This window comes from Phasianus colchicus, chromosome Z, assembly GCF_987193195.1.
Source record: "Phasianus colchicus chromosome Z, bPhaCol1.hap1.1, whole genome shotgun sequence".
In the NCBI taxonomy this organism is placed as follows: Eukaryota; Metazoa; Chordata; class Aves; order Galliformes; family Phasianidae; genus Phasianus; species Phasianus colchicus.
In genome coordinates, this window is record NC_143476.1 from 78,747,796 (window position 1) to 78,765,096 (window position 17,301).

General features: G+C 38.6%; 1 protein-coding gene across 1 annotated transcript in view; it reads left to right on the plus strand.

Moving 5' to 3' along the window:
• OXCT1 (3-oxoacid CoA-transferase 1) overlaps window positions 1-16,449 on the plus strand; it is a 92,643-nt gene extending 76,194 nt beyond the window's left edge. The window contains exons 15-17 of the mRNA XM_090130680.1: window positions 1,978-2,058; window positions 4,712-4,813; window positions 12,291-16,449. Of these exons, the coding sequence (XP_089986806.1) occupies window positions 1,978-2,058; window positions 4,712-4,813; window positions 12,291-12,326 (219 nt within the window). The 3' untranslated portion in view covers window positions 12,327-16,449. The remainder of the gene's footprint in view (window positions 1-1,977; window positions 2,059-4,711; window positions 4,814-12,290) is intronic.
• The last annotated feature ends 852 nt before the right edge of the window (window positions 16,450-17,301 follow it).

The following is a 17,301-nucleotide window of genomic DNA, read 5'->3' on the forward strand; positions in this document are numbered from 1 at the left end:
TGCAAAATAGCATAAAATGATAGCTGGTCACTTTCAGATAGCATAATGACTTGACTACACAACTAAAACAATATAATGGAAACTATTTTTAAGCGTGTGCTTTGGTCATGACTGAAAAATGGGGCACTGAATTTCCATCATTGTGATTAGTTTTTGTTTTAATACGTTGTGCAAACCTATGGCCTTTTTTGTCCATAAAAGTGTCCATTAAAAATGTAGCAGAATTTTTGAGGACTGCTCCAAAATTAACACCTCCTATTTTATTATGTTGGCTCTCAACATCAGAGCTGGATGATGGCAGTAGAGATTGAACCTTCCCACCAATATCCTATTCCATTTTGTTGCTGTATGATAGATGGCAGCAGAGGGGCAGTCTGACAGAATGGCATCTGAAATAGAAGTGTGAGTGAAGCAAAGGTGTGTCACTGAATTCCTCCATGCAGAAAAAATGGCACCAACATTCATCAACACTTGCAGAATGTTTCTGGAGGCCAAAAGTGGATGTGAGCACAGTGAGGCAGTGGGTGATATGTTTCAGCAGTGATGTGAAAGACAAGCCACGTTCTGTATGGCCATACTGATTTTTAGAAGTGTGGCATGCAAGTTCTTGTTCATTATCCAGTGAAAAAGCATAGCTAATGATGGTGACTATGATGAAGAAGTGTGTTCTGTAGCTATTCTTTGTATCTGTTGTAGTTACCATGGAAATAAATAGGAGACATTACTTTCCGAGCAACCTATTTTGTATTTAAAGCAGAATGAAACAGCCTAAGGTTTTGGATATCTACAGAACACACTTTTCTTCCTTTATCTGAACAAATACTGTATAAATTCAGATAGTAAACATTCTTGCAATTCCACTTGGATTCTCATTCTGATAATGCCCTGATTGAAGAGTTCCAAAAGCCATTTTTCATGCTATGGTGATGTTCATCTAAAATGTTAAGAAGCTGGAATTTATCACGTTTAAGGGCCACAGAAGCCATCAAGCTGTCAGCTCTGCAAGTCCATTTTGTTTTTACTGAGGAATAAAACTAATATATGTAAATATATTAAGCCTTAAGGCAAATTGACAATTGTGTATTTAAAAAGTATTGCATTCACATGGTTAAATGAGACATGCAGTACTCTGAGAGTTTTGAAAGGCATAACTGAAAATTGATAGAGGAAAAACAAACAAAAAAAACCCTCAGACCTAAACACCTAAGCCTTATACATCCAGCTTTCTGTCAGAAGCTATGCCTTTTCAGTAGGCAGTATTTTATCCAGTATCTAAAGTAGCTGCCATTTGATATCTTAGGAAGGGAAGTATCTTAAATCAAATCCTGATTTCTTTATATACATTATTTTGTACTGTATTTGTAGGCTGATTTGTACTGGCAAAAGTAAAGGCAGTGTAGCTTCTCTTGTAATACTTGAAGATGAGCATATGTCATTCACCTCCTAGTCTGCTTTTGTACTTTGACAGAGGAAAAGGAAATGGAATGTAGGTAAAGAAACTGGCTTTGCCATTTTCAAAGCATGAGTATGCACGTGAGCCATAGGGGTTCAAACTACCTATGTGTATGTCTGTTCCTGCACATATTGCTTATAATAAATAAGACAGAGTAATGCTATGCTCACAGTGTCATTCTCTAACCTTTACATGTCATCAGTAAGTTCCCATGTGTGTCTTATCCTCACACTGCAGTAGAAAAGGAAATTATTGAAATTCTAAACTCAGGAGCCAGCTCAGTGATACACTTACTAGACATGTCGTTATAGCTGGGGCTTTAGTTAGAACTGTTCCAAATTGTCAGAATTGTAATCTGCCATGAAAGTGAATTCAGATAATGTTCTGAGTGCAGTGAATGTTTTAATAACACTGAATGCTTGCAGCTGTGATTTTCCTTGTTAATGTACATACTCTAATTCAGAGAAAGTTGCACTGTTTTTTAAAATTAACTGTTGTTAATTATGTTGTGCTGTTAAACACAGGGCAACGTCCATAAAATCTTGGAAAAATGCAGTTTACCACTTACTGGGAAGCAATGTGTAAATCGCATCATTACAGAGAAGGTAAAGTTCTTTTCTTGAATTCTTTTCAATTCTTTTCTCTTCTCAATGACACTAAGTGAAAGCAGTAAAAAGTGTCATAAAAATAAAGAATATATTCAGTATCTGCTGTTTGTAAAGGATAAAGACTCCTTTTGAGTTCAATTCCAGAGATCTGTTGGCTCATATTTCCCTTTTAAATCTTTCACTGTTGACATCATGCATACTGGATGATTATCACAGTGACCATCAGAACAGAGATGCTATCTATGAGAAATATGCAACGAACATGTTTGGTTATTTTTTCCAAAGTATACCTGAAAATTTGACTCATGAGATGTAAGTCATGAAATGCACATTTTCCTCAAATGTTCGTGTCATGCAATTGGTGTCTTTCTTGGTGTATATTACAAACTTAGACACATAACCCATCCTGTTGCTATCTTTTGCTTTCACTTGATTGCATTTGTGAAGCAATTCACTGTCCAGTGCAAGTCCGTGTGATATTGCCAGTGTTCAAAGTGCATGAGCGTATCTTTTCAGCAGCGTAAGTGACTTAGGATTTTTGCTGTAATCATGCTCCTTTTATTATCGATGTGTACATTTTTAAAGGCTTTGAGTAGTCCCTCTGTGAGCCATCTGTCACACTAAGTAGAATGTTGCAAAAGTGCTGATGCAGAATTTGTTTTCTCTCAGTGGTATATTGCTACTGTCATTTGAAATTTTCCTCTACAAACAAAGGGAAAAGAGATGAAAATGTGGATGTTTTTCTGTAGAACAACTGGCACTGAACAAGGACTGACAAATAAAAATTGTGCAGAAAATTTCTGAGACTCAGTGCTCATTAGGTCTCAGTGTTTTAATAAAAGATGACGCAAATGTACAACACTATTTAGATTGTATTATAGACTGTTTCAACGCTAGCTTCCTAGTGTCTATTTTCCTTAAACTCAACCTCTCTTCTAAGACTGAGAAGTACAATTTCAGTCCCATAGAATTCATGGAATCCTTTGGATTAGAAGGAACCTTAAAGACCACCTAGTTCCAACCTTCTTGCCATGGACAGGGACGCCTTCCATTGGAATTTGCTGCAGAAAGCCCCATCCAATTTTTCCTTGTACACTTCCAGGGAAGGCACATCTACAGCTTCTGTAGGCAGTTTGTTCCAGTGCTTCAACAGCACTCATAGCTGAGAATTTTGTCCTAATATCCAATCTAAATCTACCTTTTTGTTAGCTGAATGACACTAAACCTTGTGCTATCACTCCACTCTCCGATAGCCCTTTTATGTAATGGAAGGCTGTATAAGGTTCTTAGGTTTGGTGCTCCCACCTGCTGATCACCCTCACGGACCTCCAATGGACTCGCTCCAATCACTCCATGTTTTTCTTGTGCTGGGGGGGCCCAGACCTAAATTCAGTACTGTGGGTGAGGCCTCATTAGCCAGAGTAGAGGGTGACAATCATCTCCCATGCCTTGCTGGTCACACCTCTTTTGATAAACCCAAGATACAACTGGTTTTCTAGGCAGCAAGTGTATACTTCAGGCTCATGCTGTTTTTCATCTACCAGAAGCCATGAAGTCCATCTCTGTAGGGCAGCTGTCTATCCACTCATCACCCTGCCAGTATTCATGCTTGAGTTTGCCCCAACCCAGGTGCAGGACCTTGTACTTGGCCTTGTTGAATCTCATTAGGTTCATATGGGCCCACCCTGCATACTTGTTGAGTTCCTCTGGGCAGCATTCCTTTCCTCCAGCATGTCAACTGCACTACTTATCTTGGTGTCATTTGAAAACTTGCTAAGGATGCACTTAATCCCACTGTCCATTCCATTAGTAATGGTATTAAATAACTCCATTCCTAGTAATGACCACTGAGGAACACCACACACTAGTTCCACTTTCCTTCCAAGTTCGATCTTCACTGGACTTTTGCTACTGGCTTTTTAAAATTTTATTTTATTTTAGGAAAATGAATGTAGACTTGGTGATTTTTGTGGCAGCTAGCTTGCAACCTGCGTATTCTCCAGGCACCATTATAGTGCGTGTTGTTCTACAGGTGTTCTTACATGCTTGAGAGACTTCAAAGTGAAAAGCTTCTCTTAGGAAGGCATCACGAAAATGCTCCTTCAGCTGCATCACCTGAGGCTTTATTTTAAAAATAGAACAAGAAAATTTCTCTTCCTTAGCTAGTGTCAAAAGTACTAAAACTTGTAATGTTTAATAGCTGTTGGAGAAGCTGATCATCTGATAATTGATCAGCCACCCTTTATATAGCCCTAAATGTAAAACAAAGAGTGAGAAAGAGGATGGCTTTCCCTGTTTTCTTTCATTACCTCTTGGTGGACATTGTCTTGTAGCAAAGAATGTCTCAGTCCTTTCCCTCGCATCTTGCAGTTCTCACCACATCAGAGCAGGAGACACTGTCCTTATTTCATGCAGTGAAGAGCAGTTGCCCATTTTTTCCCACAAAATCAACACATTTTACACTTCAGATTCTTTCAGATATGAATAAATAAATCTCTACTGGTCAATCTGAAACGTGAAACCAGTTGATAATGGTATCATTTGTTACTGAAGAAATTCACTTCAGCAAACTGATTTGTACAATATCACTGCTTGGATCTTCATTTTTTTTAATAATAAAAATTAATTTGGTGCTATTTGAACCTCACAGGCTGTGTTTGATGTGGACAAGAAAAAGGGACTCACTCTTGTGGAAATCTGGGAAGGACTGTCAGTGGATGATATCAAGAAAAGCACTGGCTGTGACTTCACAGTAAGTCATTTTACAAACAAATACAGTTCCTCTTACAATGCCTTATCATTAATCCATAAAGCCACTGATTTTTTACCTTTATATTCTTTCTAAAATATCATTTAATGTTAACACAAAACTGACTTAGTGGAAAGTACACTGGGACATAACTGATTCCATATGTGTGGCCAATAACAAATGTGGTTTCTTCATGGTGCATTCATATAATAAAGTTTTTTCTTCTGTATTGTAAAGCTGGGGAAGATGTCAGCCTTTTTTTTTTTTTTTTTTTTTTTTTTTTTTTTTTTTTTTTTTTTTTTCCGGTAAGGACAGTGAATTTGACAGTATACACTGTGTCCTGTGAAGGTAACTGGGAGATAGTTGGTAATGAAGGGTAGCACTCTTCCTCTTTGCAGAGTTTCCAGACCTAGAGCACATGATTATAAGATTGCAGAACAGTTATTGTGTGAAAGAGTCGGTTATTGAGGCTTTGAACATATTCTTAGCAGCAAGAAGAATTTTCTAAGCAAGGAACACGTAGAATTTAATTCATTCCCTCGTTTCCATAACAGAGCATTTTTAACACCCAAATACGATAGTATATGTTTTTCTTGTGGAATTTTAAATAATTGAAAGAAAGAGCTTTTTATTTCTGAGAAAATATTCATTTATCTGGGAAAAAAAAAAGATTTGATAAATAGGAGTGACGTGCAACTCTAGATTGCAGGAAATTGCTACAAAACCACTTTACTCCATTATTCATTTTTTATGTAACTTTTTATGGTAATCTTTATTATTTCTTAATTTACAGTAGAAACAAGCCTCCATACTTGGCAATTCCATATGCAAAAGAGGTTATTTATTCAGCTTTTTCCTGTGATGAGGAGACAAAAATAAATTCTTTAAAACTTCAGTAATCTAAGAGCTTCTTTTTCTTTGTTGGATGAGATTCTCAGACAGCTAGTACTCAAAAACTAAAACGTAAAAATGACCTTATGGTTTTGGATCTGTGGTAATCGGCCACTTTTTGTTTTTGTTGTTATTCTGGTGTATTTAGTTAGAGGATTAACTTTAGGTTGAATTTGAAGAGTTCTGTGTTTAGTAACCATATACACAGAATGAAACTGTAGAGAATGACTTTGTTGTAAGGAGACACCAGTTCTTACGTGTCTTGAACCTGTTTTTTGGAAGGAGTTGGTTTCTTTTTGATTTAGAGGATCTATTATATATATATATATATATATATATATATCATTATATATATATGTATGTATGTATGTATATGGGAGTTGGTATTACTCGAAGTAATTTCCAGCCTGTGCTGGAGGCAATTGGAGCAGAAGGAACCAGAGTATTCAGAGAAAGAAATGAATAGCTCAAAATGATGGGCTAGCAGACAAAAGCTTTGCAGTAGCACGGTGGATATGATACGTCAAGGCTATTAGGACTATTAAGAAAGAATTAGCACCACCTCACTGTACCATTAGAACTTCCCTCTAAATGTTACAAAGAAATGGTATAAATTTTGAATTTTAAGGATGGCCTGAAGTTAGCAATTGATGAGCAGTGTAGTGCTGTCTTTGTTCTGGAATCTGTCTCACCAGGCTGTAGGGGTGTCACTTCACAGCCACCTGTTTCAACATGAAGACAAACTCCAGTGCAGTCTGCTTTGTGCAGCTGCCTTGGTCATGATGAAATCATGAGCTGCACTAAAGGAGAGTTATGGGCATGAAAAATGTAGATGCTCCTTGATTTGTACACTTTTCTATGTTTATCTGAAAGCAAGCAGCTTCCATAAATGCTTGCAAAGCATGTACTGTGCTGACCTCTGCCAGAATATGTGCTTGGGTCAGCATTACCTACTGGGTCCTTAAAAATGTTCCCTAAAAATGCCTGAATTTTCTGTAGCTCTGCAAACAAAAAGAGTGAACCAGAATGATTCGTTAACTAACGCAGTGGCATGGAAGAGCACTAGCTCTTCCCACTTTTTTTTTTCTTCCTTTCCCTCCTAACGGATGTTTCCGGTCACAGTGACCCTGTCCTTCTGTCATTGAAATCCTCACCAAAACTGCTATTGTATTGGCATTGGTGGTGGCAAGACTAGGTCACCATTGCTTGATGTTAGATTGAGGACTTGATTTTCATACAGTGAACAGGTGCAGATCCCTTGCTTAATTTTGAAGTTGAGAAAATAGCAATTTGAGCACTGTGGTAGACAGTTGTTCAGAAAATAGTATCCTTAGACTTTTTTCCACATTTCAAGACTTTGCCTCAGGCTCCCCCTTGCAAGAGTAACAGTTGTGCTTGTGATTATTTATGTTCCCTGAATAAGACATCTTGTTCTCATTTATACTGGGGACAGAAACTTCACTGATACCGTATTACTGCAGTAAATGCAGAGATTTTTTGCTTCATATGTTTTGTCAGTTTGAAACAGAACTAATGGGTAAAAAATAAGGAGCTGACCCTTTACTGACAGCTATTCTGTGTGGATGCAGAGTCATCTAAACTAAAATAAGCATTTATCTATGTTCATTACGTAGATATAACTATGGGATTGACTAAGAGATGACTGTACCTTCATATATAACTATATCTCCCTATGCAGCTACTTCTTTTCGGAGAGCATTGTAGTCCTTACGGCTTTTTGAGACACATTTTGCTGTATGTTTCCCTTTAAAAAAAGAAAGAATTTAGAGTCAAGAGTCTTGATTGTAGATTGTTATAAAATAAAAAATTCACCCTCAATTCTACTGTACTATGAAGGCAACAAGCTTATCTTGTATATTTAAATGAGATTTGTTGCTCCCTAGGAAATAGACTGCCTTAACAGATAAATGTATTTGGCTTGTACTTGTTTATACCTTTGGAGAGACCATAATAGCAGAGACTGAGAAAGCATAATTTGCAGATTTTATTTTTACTTTTTGTAATAATGAGTGCTCAGCTTTAGAGAAAGTTCTTAAAAGGTAGTAACTTGCTTTTTTACTCCTGATAAGAACACTGGAAGTTATCAGCACCATTCAGAATCAGGCCTTGAATGAAGACTTGCTTGATGTAGATAAACACAATGAAATAACCATGGACATGTTTGTGTGTTGGAATTCTGGAAGTCAACAAGCTTGAGTTGTTGGGAGTATTGGGAATACCTGAGGCCATGAGTCCTCGGCTATAGTTTCATCTTACCAGTCTGAGGCAAACCAGACCACAAAGGCAAACTGCTGCCCATTCACCTGCCTATTCAACATCAGCAAAGCATGTTGAAACATCCAAGATGAGCTGTAATTCCTGTGAAGTGAAATAATACTAAGAGTGTGCTGCTTAGAATGTACTGTAAGAAAGTAATAAACACACATCTCTGCGCTGTAAAATAGCTATTGGTTAAGCACATTCAACCTTTATCAAATTCTGATAGCAGAGAGTGCTGCCAGATTGGCTGATTCTGCTGGGATTTAAAACAGCATGCTCAGAGGGCTTTCTGCATTTGAGACTTGATTATTCCTTGTTTTCCAAACTCAAACCATTCCTTTCTTATGTTTTGGTGGTTTTTTTTGGTTGGTTGTTTTTTTTTTGTTTGTTTGTTTTGTTTTGTTTTCACTTATTTAACCAGATTTATTTAAAGCAAACAATTCTATTTTCATTCAGTTCCCAGTGGTGTATTGTCTCTCATTACCTCTGTTATGCTCAGCAAACACTGTGGCACTTTGTTCTCCTGGGGATCAGACCTTTTCAGAGGTGAATAGTGGTGCGCAAAAATGACAGCTGTTAGCATCAAATGTGCAGACAGTACTATAAATGTAATATGCTCATTGAAATGTAAAACACTGGAGGTTTTGATGGTACCGACCCTATGATGGAAGAAAAGCAATAACCTACTCCAATAATTGTCTTTTACTGTGGTAGTATAAAAGTTTTAATGGTGCTGTCTTCATCCTCCAGCAATGGTGTTTTCCTCAATGGCACTATTCTTAGGTGAGGCCCAAATTAAGTGAGGCACATACCCGCTCTGAGTTGGAAATGTTGAAACATTTCTGGAACTGTCTGGGAATGTTTATGCACTCAGGGAATTTTTCCAGCTCCTCTACACTTGTAGCTGCTACATCTGTTTATTATCCGAGTTCACAGAGAACTTTGTAAAATCAATAAACAGTTTCCATCCACTGAATATATTTCATTAGCATTTGATATAGTAAACACATTCTTCATGAACTAAGCTTTTCTTGATGACTATTCTCATAAGAATATAAGTGATGACATTTTGTGGCCAGAGGAAGGATAACTTAGAAATTGAATTCATACTGGAAATACAACCTTCCTATGCTTGGAAAAGGCCTCTATATATCATTCTCTAGTAAGTTGAATTGTTCAGTACAGGTAAGTGAAAAAGATGGGATAAGGAGGCAGGAGTACAGTATATTGTGTTTCAGAGGGACAAACTAACCAACTAGAAGCCCACTATCTGTGGAACTGTCTGTCATCCTGAACATGAATTGATTTTGATGTCATCCTGGGCACCTACATAAATAAGGCTGGTATTTAATGAGGTTTGGATCATCTGTAGAGAGGTTTTCCTCAAGGAGTAGTGCAGCCCTGCAGTCATGTTAAACAATGAAGTCCAAAGTCTGCTCTGTATTACTTCCATTTACACCTTTCTTAATCTTCTTTCCTATTTAAGTTTACTATGTTTTATTTATTTTTCATTGGCTGTAGATCTTACAATACAACAGATTGATTTTGCAGCTGCATTGAATTACAACCATAGAATTGTACAATCAAAGAATTGTTTGAGTTGGAAGGGTCCCTTAAAGGACATGTAGTCCAACTTCCCTCCAATGAGTAGGGAGATTTGTAGCCAGATAAGACTGCTTAGAGCCTGGGCCAGCCTGGCCTTGGATATCTCCAGGAACAGGGCATCAACCACGTTACTGGGCAACCTGTTCCAGTGCCTCACCACCCTCTCTGTAGAAAATTTTTAACTTGTATCCAATCTAAATCTCCCCTCTTTCAGTTTGAAACCATTTCCCCTTGTTCTGTCATCACAGACTCTGTGAAAGAGTCTGTCTCCTTCTTACACTGTCCCTTTAGATACTGAAAGGCTGCTAGCAGGTCTCCCTGGAGCCCTCTCTTCTCCAGGCTGAATAGCCCCAGCTCTTTCAGCCTGTTCTCACAGTGAAGGTGTTACTTTCCTTAGACCATTTTTGTGACCTTTCTATGGATGCACTCCAACAGCTTCATATCTCTCCTGTGCTGAGGACTCCGCATCAGGATGCAGTACTCCAGGTGAGGTCTCACCAGCACAGGGTAGAGGGACAGAATCACCTCACTTGACCTGCTGACCACACTTCATTTGATGCAGCCCCAGGATATGGTTGGCTTTCTGGACTGCAAGGGCACATTGCTGGCTCATGTCCAGCCTGCCATATACCAGTACTGCCAAGTCCTTTCAGCAGGGCTGTGCTCCATCCTGTATTGATAGCAGGGGTTGCCATGACCCTGGTGCAAAACCTTGCCCTTGGAAAAATGGCACCCACTGACATTCATCAATACTTGTTGAACGTTTCTTGGAGACCAAACAGTGGATGTGAGCACAGTGAAACTGTGGTAGTATGTTTAAGCAGTGGTGACAGCAGATCTCCCCTGAGTTTTCTCTTCACCAGGCTGAACATACCCAGGTTACTCAGCCTTTTCTCACACAGGAGATGCTCCAGGCCTTTACTCATCCTTGTGGCCCTCCACTGGATTCCTAGGAAATCCCTGTCTTTTTTTTTAACTGAGGAGCCCAGAACTGGATACAAGATCCTGCATTTGAATTTGCTGAACTTCACAAGGTTCACTTGGGCCCACTGCTCAGCATATCTAAATCTGTCTGTATGGCATTCCATCCCTTGGGTGTGTTTGCTGCACTGTATAGCTTGGTGTCATCTGCAAACTTGGTGAGGATGCACTTCACCCCACTGTCAGTGTCACTGATGAAGATCTTAAAGAGTGCTGGTGCCAGTAGTGACTGCTGAGGGACCTCACCTTGTCACTGATCTCTATTGGGATATTAAGACATCAATCACCACTCTCTGGGTATGATCTCGTAACCAGTTCCTCGTCCGTCATACAGTCTATCCATCAAATCCACATCTTTCCAGTTTGGAGAGAAGGATGTTATGGGGACTGTGTCAGAGGCCTTATTAAAGTCCAGATAGATAACATCAGTGGCTCTTCCCTTGTCCACTGATGCAGTTATGCCCATATTAAAAGTGGCAAGGTTGATCAGTCAGGACCTGCCCTTGGTGAAGACATGGTGGTTATCCTGTATCACCTTTCTCTTTTTCAAGTACCTTAGCATAGCTTTATGAGGATCTGCCCCATGATCCTCCATGTACCGAGGTGAGGATGAAAGGTCTGTAGTTCTGAGTCATCCTTTCTACTCTTTTAAAAAGGCATATCGAGTGGCCTTTTTTTCCACTCACCAGGGACTTCACCTGACCACTGTAACTTTTCAGGTGTCATTGAGAGTGGCTTGGTGACCACATCAGCCAATTCTCTCAGGACTCTGAGGTGTATCTCGTATCTCATAAGGACCCATAGACTTATGGACATTCAGGTTTCTCAGGTGGTCATGAACCTGATCTTCGCTTACAGTGGGATGGGCATCACTCTCCCAGTTCCCACTTTCTGAACCAGTTAATGGAAGAAGGCAACTTTAAAGCAAAAAAATTAAAATTAATGAACATATACATTTGATTGTATATTGCTTGATAATATGCACATTTCACAACTTGTTTAACTCCTTCTGAGCAGACCTATCATTGATAGACAGCATCCTCTCTCTAGGTGTGTCAGGATGAAATCCACAATGAACTTGGCTACTGAGTAGAAAAGTGTAATTATTATTATAGGATTCTTTGGTGTGCTTTACACTTCTGTGATAATTCAGTCATGTACTGGATATCACCTGTTTGCCCCTGCGTTGTTCAGTGTATTGGTACATTATTGCAAGTGGATTAGGAGATTGTAGTTGAAACAATTGTGCCTCTCAAGCTACCTGTCTAATTGCTGTTCAAGGTAAGCAGTGTACACAGACTATAACCACTTATGGGCCAATATATTAGCTATTTTTTTATATGTTCATACACCATCTTGTACACTGTGTAATTTAGTAACTGCTTCACCTGACTTGAGCTATACCTTCTTGGAAGCCCTACAAGAAGGCCACACAGTTAGCAGGGTCAAGTACAGGTTCATTTGTCCAGATTTAATTTACTTGCATTCTTAAATCAAGAAGCCAACTCAAAATAAAGTTTAAAGGCTGGATACTAGCACCATGAACGTCCCATATTTATACATCAGAAAGTTTAGTGGTGAGAGTGTTGATCTCTGAAATACCTCAAGTATATGGCTTTAAGTCTCTATTCTTCAGTAGCATATAGTTAGAGGTGGAAGTGAACTATGGTTGTGCTGCTGTATCTGTATGCCAACTGTTCTGTTTTTTTTCTCTCCTTGCTAGGTTTCACCAAAACTGATACCAATGAAGCAGATTTAAACCTGCAGCAGAGTCTGGGCTTGACTTGCCAGAAGGCTTGTTTCAAAATGGAAGCTCAGTGAAGAGGAATCGATGACTGTTTTGCAGTTTTAATTTTTTTCTTTCTTTCTTTCTTTTTATTTTAATTTTTTTTTTTAATTGTTATTTAAGGGCTTTGTAGGTAGTTTCCAGATAGTTAAGCTCAGGCTGTGATTATCAGCTTAAGTGGAATTTTTCTTCCAATAGCTTTATCAATTTTAATGGAATTGTGCATATATTCCCAAGATTTCAAGTAATGTTATACTAAAACGTTAGTGAACAGTGTCAGAAAAAAATGCCTTGTAGTCTCACTGCCAAATAGTACATTTTCTACAGAGATTCACAAAATGACCATGCAATCTTAAAATTGCCTCTGCTTTTGCTGATGTCATTGAAATTACAGATCACTCCGTTGTTCTGTAACTACAGCACTTAACTATGTTCTTTCTCTTCTAAAGGTGTGGGTTTTCTTGTGGAGTGGCGTATAGCAAATGCATGCAGCTAAAGAAAGACATCAGTAATATGGACTTCTCTTTTCCTGAACCTTTGAATAAGTCTTTGACAAAACTTTTTGTATCAATGGAAACATTTGGGTCCTTAGCCCTGAATGTATCTGCTGTTTCCTCTGTGTCTGTTGTCATTAAGACACCTCCCAGAGTCCAACTCTGACCCTTCTGTTTAAACTGTACAAGCTAGAATGGGGATAGTTTGCAGGAGGAAGATAAAATGTCTCTGTCCCCCTGCAGACAATTGATTAGCTGTACAGCTGTTCCATATGAACCCACTCTTAATGCAGTTAGAATCCTTCTTCCAACCTCCATTCAAAGGCAAATGAAGACTGTTTCTGGAGTGAGGTTTGTTCTTCCAGTGTTACACAGAGATATAGGGGACAAGAATGTTGTGGGCATCTGGAAAATTTCCTCAGAAAGGAATACAGTTGATTAAAAGCAAAAGCAATAACTTTGCACCGCTTGCTGATCAGAGAATCAGCTGCAGAGTTTGGAACCCGAACTCATGATAACTAGAAGGCATACCATGAGACAATCAAAGTATTAGTCAGGTTCTGCTATTTGATTCAGATCTTATTTTCTCTGTTCTTAATTATGGACAACAATTTCTGCAAATCAGTAACGTAGTTATGACTGCATTCTTATACAGAGCATAAATTGACTGGAAATATATGCTTACTAAAATAGTGTTATTTCCAGGTAGGATGATTTATTCATTTAAATAGGAACACTTAAAGCCCTTCAGTGAAAATAATTCCTGACGTATGTTGTATGTCAGAACAGGAACAGATTAAGTGACTAAAAATATGTAAACAGTATATGCACAAAGAAATATGCCTTTCATACATGCAATAAGCAGTGTTGGGATATGATCATAAAATCATGGAAAGGTTTGGATTGGAAGGGACCTTTAAGATCATCTAGTTGCAACCCCTGCTGTAGGCAGGGACACCCACCTCTAGAGCAGGTTGCTCAAAGCCCCATCCAGCCTTGAATGCTTCCAGGGAGGGAGCATTCACAACCTTGCTGGGCAACCTGTTCCAGTGTCTCACCAATCTCACAGTAAAGAATTTCTTAATATCTAGTCTAAATCTACCCTCTTCCTGTTTAAAACCATTTCCCCATATCCTGTCTCTACATGCCCTTATAAAAAGTCCCTCCCCAGCTTGCCGGTGGACCCCCTTCAGGTACTGGAAGGCTGCTATAAGGTCCCCCTGAAGCCTTCTCTTCTCCAGGCTGAAAAGCCCCAGCTCTCATCCTGTACTTGTAGGGGAGATACTCCAGCCCTCTGATCATCTGATCATGATGTAGAAGGGTATTCTAATACTGTGTGGACAAGGCTTTCAGTGCATGTGTGGAAGGCATATTATAATTTTTAGGGAACCAGATATGAAATTCCTGCAATATCTAGCTCTAGTACTAGTCTTTGGGCTGTACTAGTAACTTTGCACTGGAAAAATGACCTGCACTTCTCCATTCTAAAATGAGAAATACTACTTTTCCATGGGATAGTTATAAAATTAGACTTGACCCATACATGGGTTTTATAGCAGTTAAACTGTTTTGATTTCTTTAGTTGTATTTATGCTAAGCAGTTCTTTGATAATCTCCTGTTAATACCAGAATATGTTCTTGTTCTTCACACAAAGGAATAAACAAAATACCTTTGTTAGCACCTTCATGAAAAGACAAAAATAATCCCATAATAACTAAGTTATATGACTTGATCTAACATGTACTAGTGGGTGATAGGCCGTTGAATAGGTTGAATGTGTAGGCAAGGCCATAATGCTGAGCTCATGAAAACAAATGTCTTGCACATAGACTAGATACATTCTAATGTTCCACAGTTTACAAGTGATTTCTTTAATAGCTAATCTGTATGCAAGACATGAAACTGCATTGATCAAAGTGTTCCAGAATACCTTAATCCAGGATTAGCATGCATTTTTACCTAGCTTTAGTTTTCATATTTTCTCTATTTACTCTCTGTGTTATTCCCTCATTTCAGTCTAGTAATTTTCTTAAAATTTGGCCATTTCTACTTCTGTGGAACAATCTAAGATGCAGACTGAATTTCTGTTCACAGAGGTTTTGCAGATTAAGTCTCTGTGTAACAAAGAGTGATTTTCAGCTCTATGAAACAGTGTTGGTTTCAGTAGAGCAGCATAGAGACCTCTGCTGCACTCCAGAAAATCGGGTCAGTGACAATTCTGACCCTTGTGGTGCTTTACACAGCAAAAGATGCCTAACATTGCCTTCAGGCCAAAGAGTTGGGTGGATGTGATCTCTGAAGATTTCTTTTTCATTGTCATTTAATGCTTTTGTGGGGAACACCCTGAATGGATGCTGTTTTTGAAGGGTACATAAAAACTGTGTATAGGAGAGGGGAGTTAGTAGAAGTTTACCCAGAAAAATTGTATTTACGTAGTGGGAGGAGTCTTAAAGAAATCCAGAAAATAAATGTTGTTCTGTTGCAATTATCTCTGTTACGCTAGTCGTAGAACTGATTAGGTAATTACAGCATGTAATTATTGGAATATATAATGTATGGGAGAAATGTCCGAGGGCGGCATCAAGTTTATGCTGCTTCTTCCATAGAACTATGCTTTGCTGGCATACGCACAGAAGCCATTATTGTCTTTAATATGTGGCTTATAAAAAAGACTAATGATTGATATTGTCTGGGACTTCAGGACGTTGGTTTCTGGCTCAAAGAATTAGGAGCCAACAACTGCACTTCAGCTTTTCCAGTTCTCCACATATTGCCTTGAGAATTGTCATCTGTGCTCTTGTTTCCTGGAAAAGGGGATGTTTTTCTTCCTCCCTAACAGGAAGAATAATTAGCTAAGATCCGTGAAAGACATTATGTTTTCAGCTTGGAGGTCACCCTTGATGAGCAGCTTTTTTACTTGATGAATATTTGATTTCTGTTTCTTATTTGTATCGGTGTAATGCAAAAGAGCAAAGATCGATACGGTGCTGAAGGCTGAGGAAGCGAGGAGAACAGGCGCTCTCGGAATACACCAGTGGTGCACATATCTGCATGTCACACTTGAACTTTTTATCTTGAGGAGGACATTGTATGGTGTAGAATACTGGTATTATGAAAATGCTTGCATTTGCACAAGCTAATTACAACAAGCTGTGACTCCAGTTTTTTTTAGCTGAGATCTGTAAAGCAGGATTAGAAATTAAAACGTTCTTAAGTGATTTAATTCTCTGTGGACCCAAGTGTGGCTCATAGATATACTCTAGAGCAGTAGTTGTGATGATCAGTATTAGACAGATGGCGGACCCTCATTTCTCTTCCATGGCTGTAAGAGAGCTGATATGCAAGAATGTTTATTGAGGCATCACTGAGGTTATCTGTGCTTCACAGCGTTCTCAAGACAAGGACAGATGATGCTTTTTGTTGTGAAGAAAATGGTGATTCTATTGTTACCTATGTTAGACTTACTTTGTTTCAATTGACTTTATCCCTGAAAAAGCAAAAAATGAATGATGTAAAATGTTTTACTGTAAGTTCTGCAAGCTATACATCAAAGTCCTTCTATGTATTTGCAAAACAATCAATAAAATGAAGATTAAAAATCCCAGGTTACATCTGTCATTACTGGTTTTCATGGTGTTCTGTTCTGCCATTATGAGCATTAAAAGATTAGCTTGTGTTCACACCAGCACGTCATACCTGAGCATACATAAAAAACCCTCAGCATCTTGGCTGGAGGTGAAAGGATCTAAATAGAAATAATGAAGTTTGAAGCTCAGCCAATGGCTGCATGCTTCACGTTCGCTCGTCTCATCAGTTTCTGTGTTGGGTCAGTCTCAAACATAATTATCACATTCATTTGTGTAATGACTTGTTTTTCAATCAAGTCATATAATGGACTGCATATATAGTCCTTAGAGAAGTGCTTTTTACCTTTTGATTGAAACTACCACAGAAATGATGGCATTTGAGATGTTTATTATCGACGTAAGTGTGTGGCTGCGCTCTGAAAATAGTACTGGGTGACAAATGGAAAGCAAATTCCATTATCCACCTAGTGAATGATAAATTGGATGATTGCAAAGTGATGAAAATGCTTGTCTGTGGCGAATGAGGTCACCGTTTCAAACAGAAGATATGTGTATGTGTGTCATAGTATTTTATCTCCCATATCATAGGAAAGCAAGCTGATAAGTGAAGAAAAATGTTTGGTCTCAGAAAAAAACCTTGATGACTTGCTCTGGAATGAGATTCTTCAGTAATTTATGTGTGTGGTCAAAACTCAGCATTCTCTCATCCCCAGGAACACTGTCTAAGGTAAATGATAGCACCACCAAGAGAGTACTTGTGGTTCTGAAATATACTCTTGTGAATGCAGAAGGTGAGGTTTACCTTCTGTGCCCTTCAGAGTATAGGTCTAGAAGGAGGAAAACAAAACCACTGAATTACAGATATA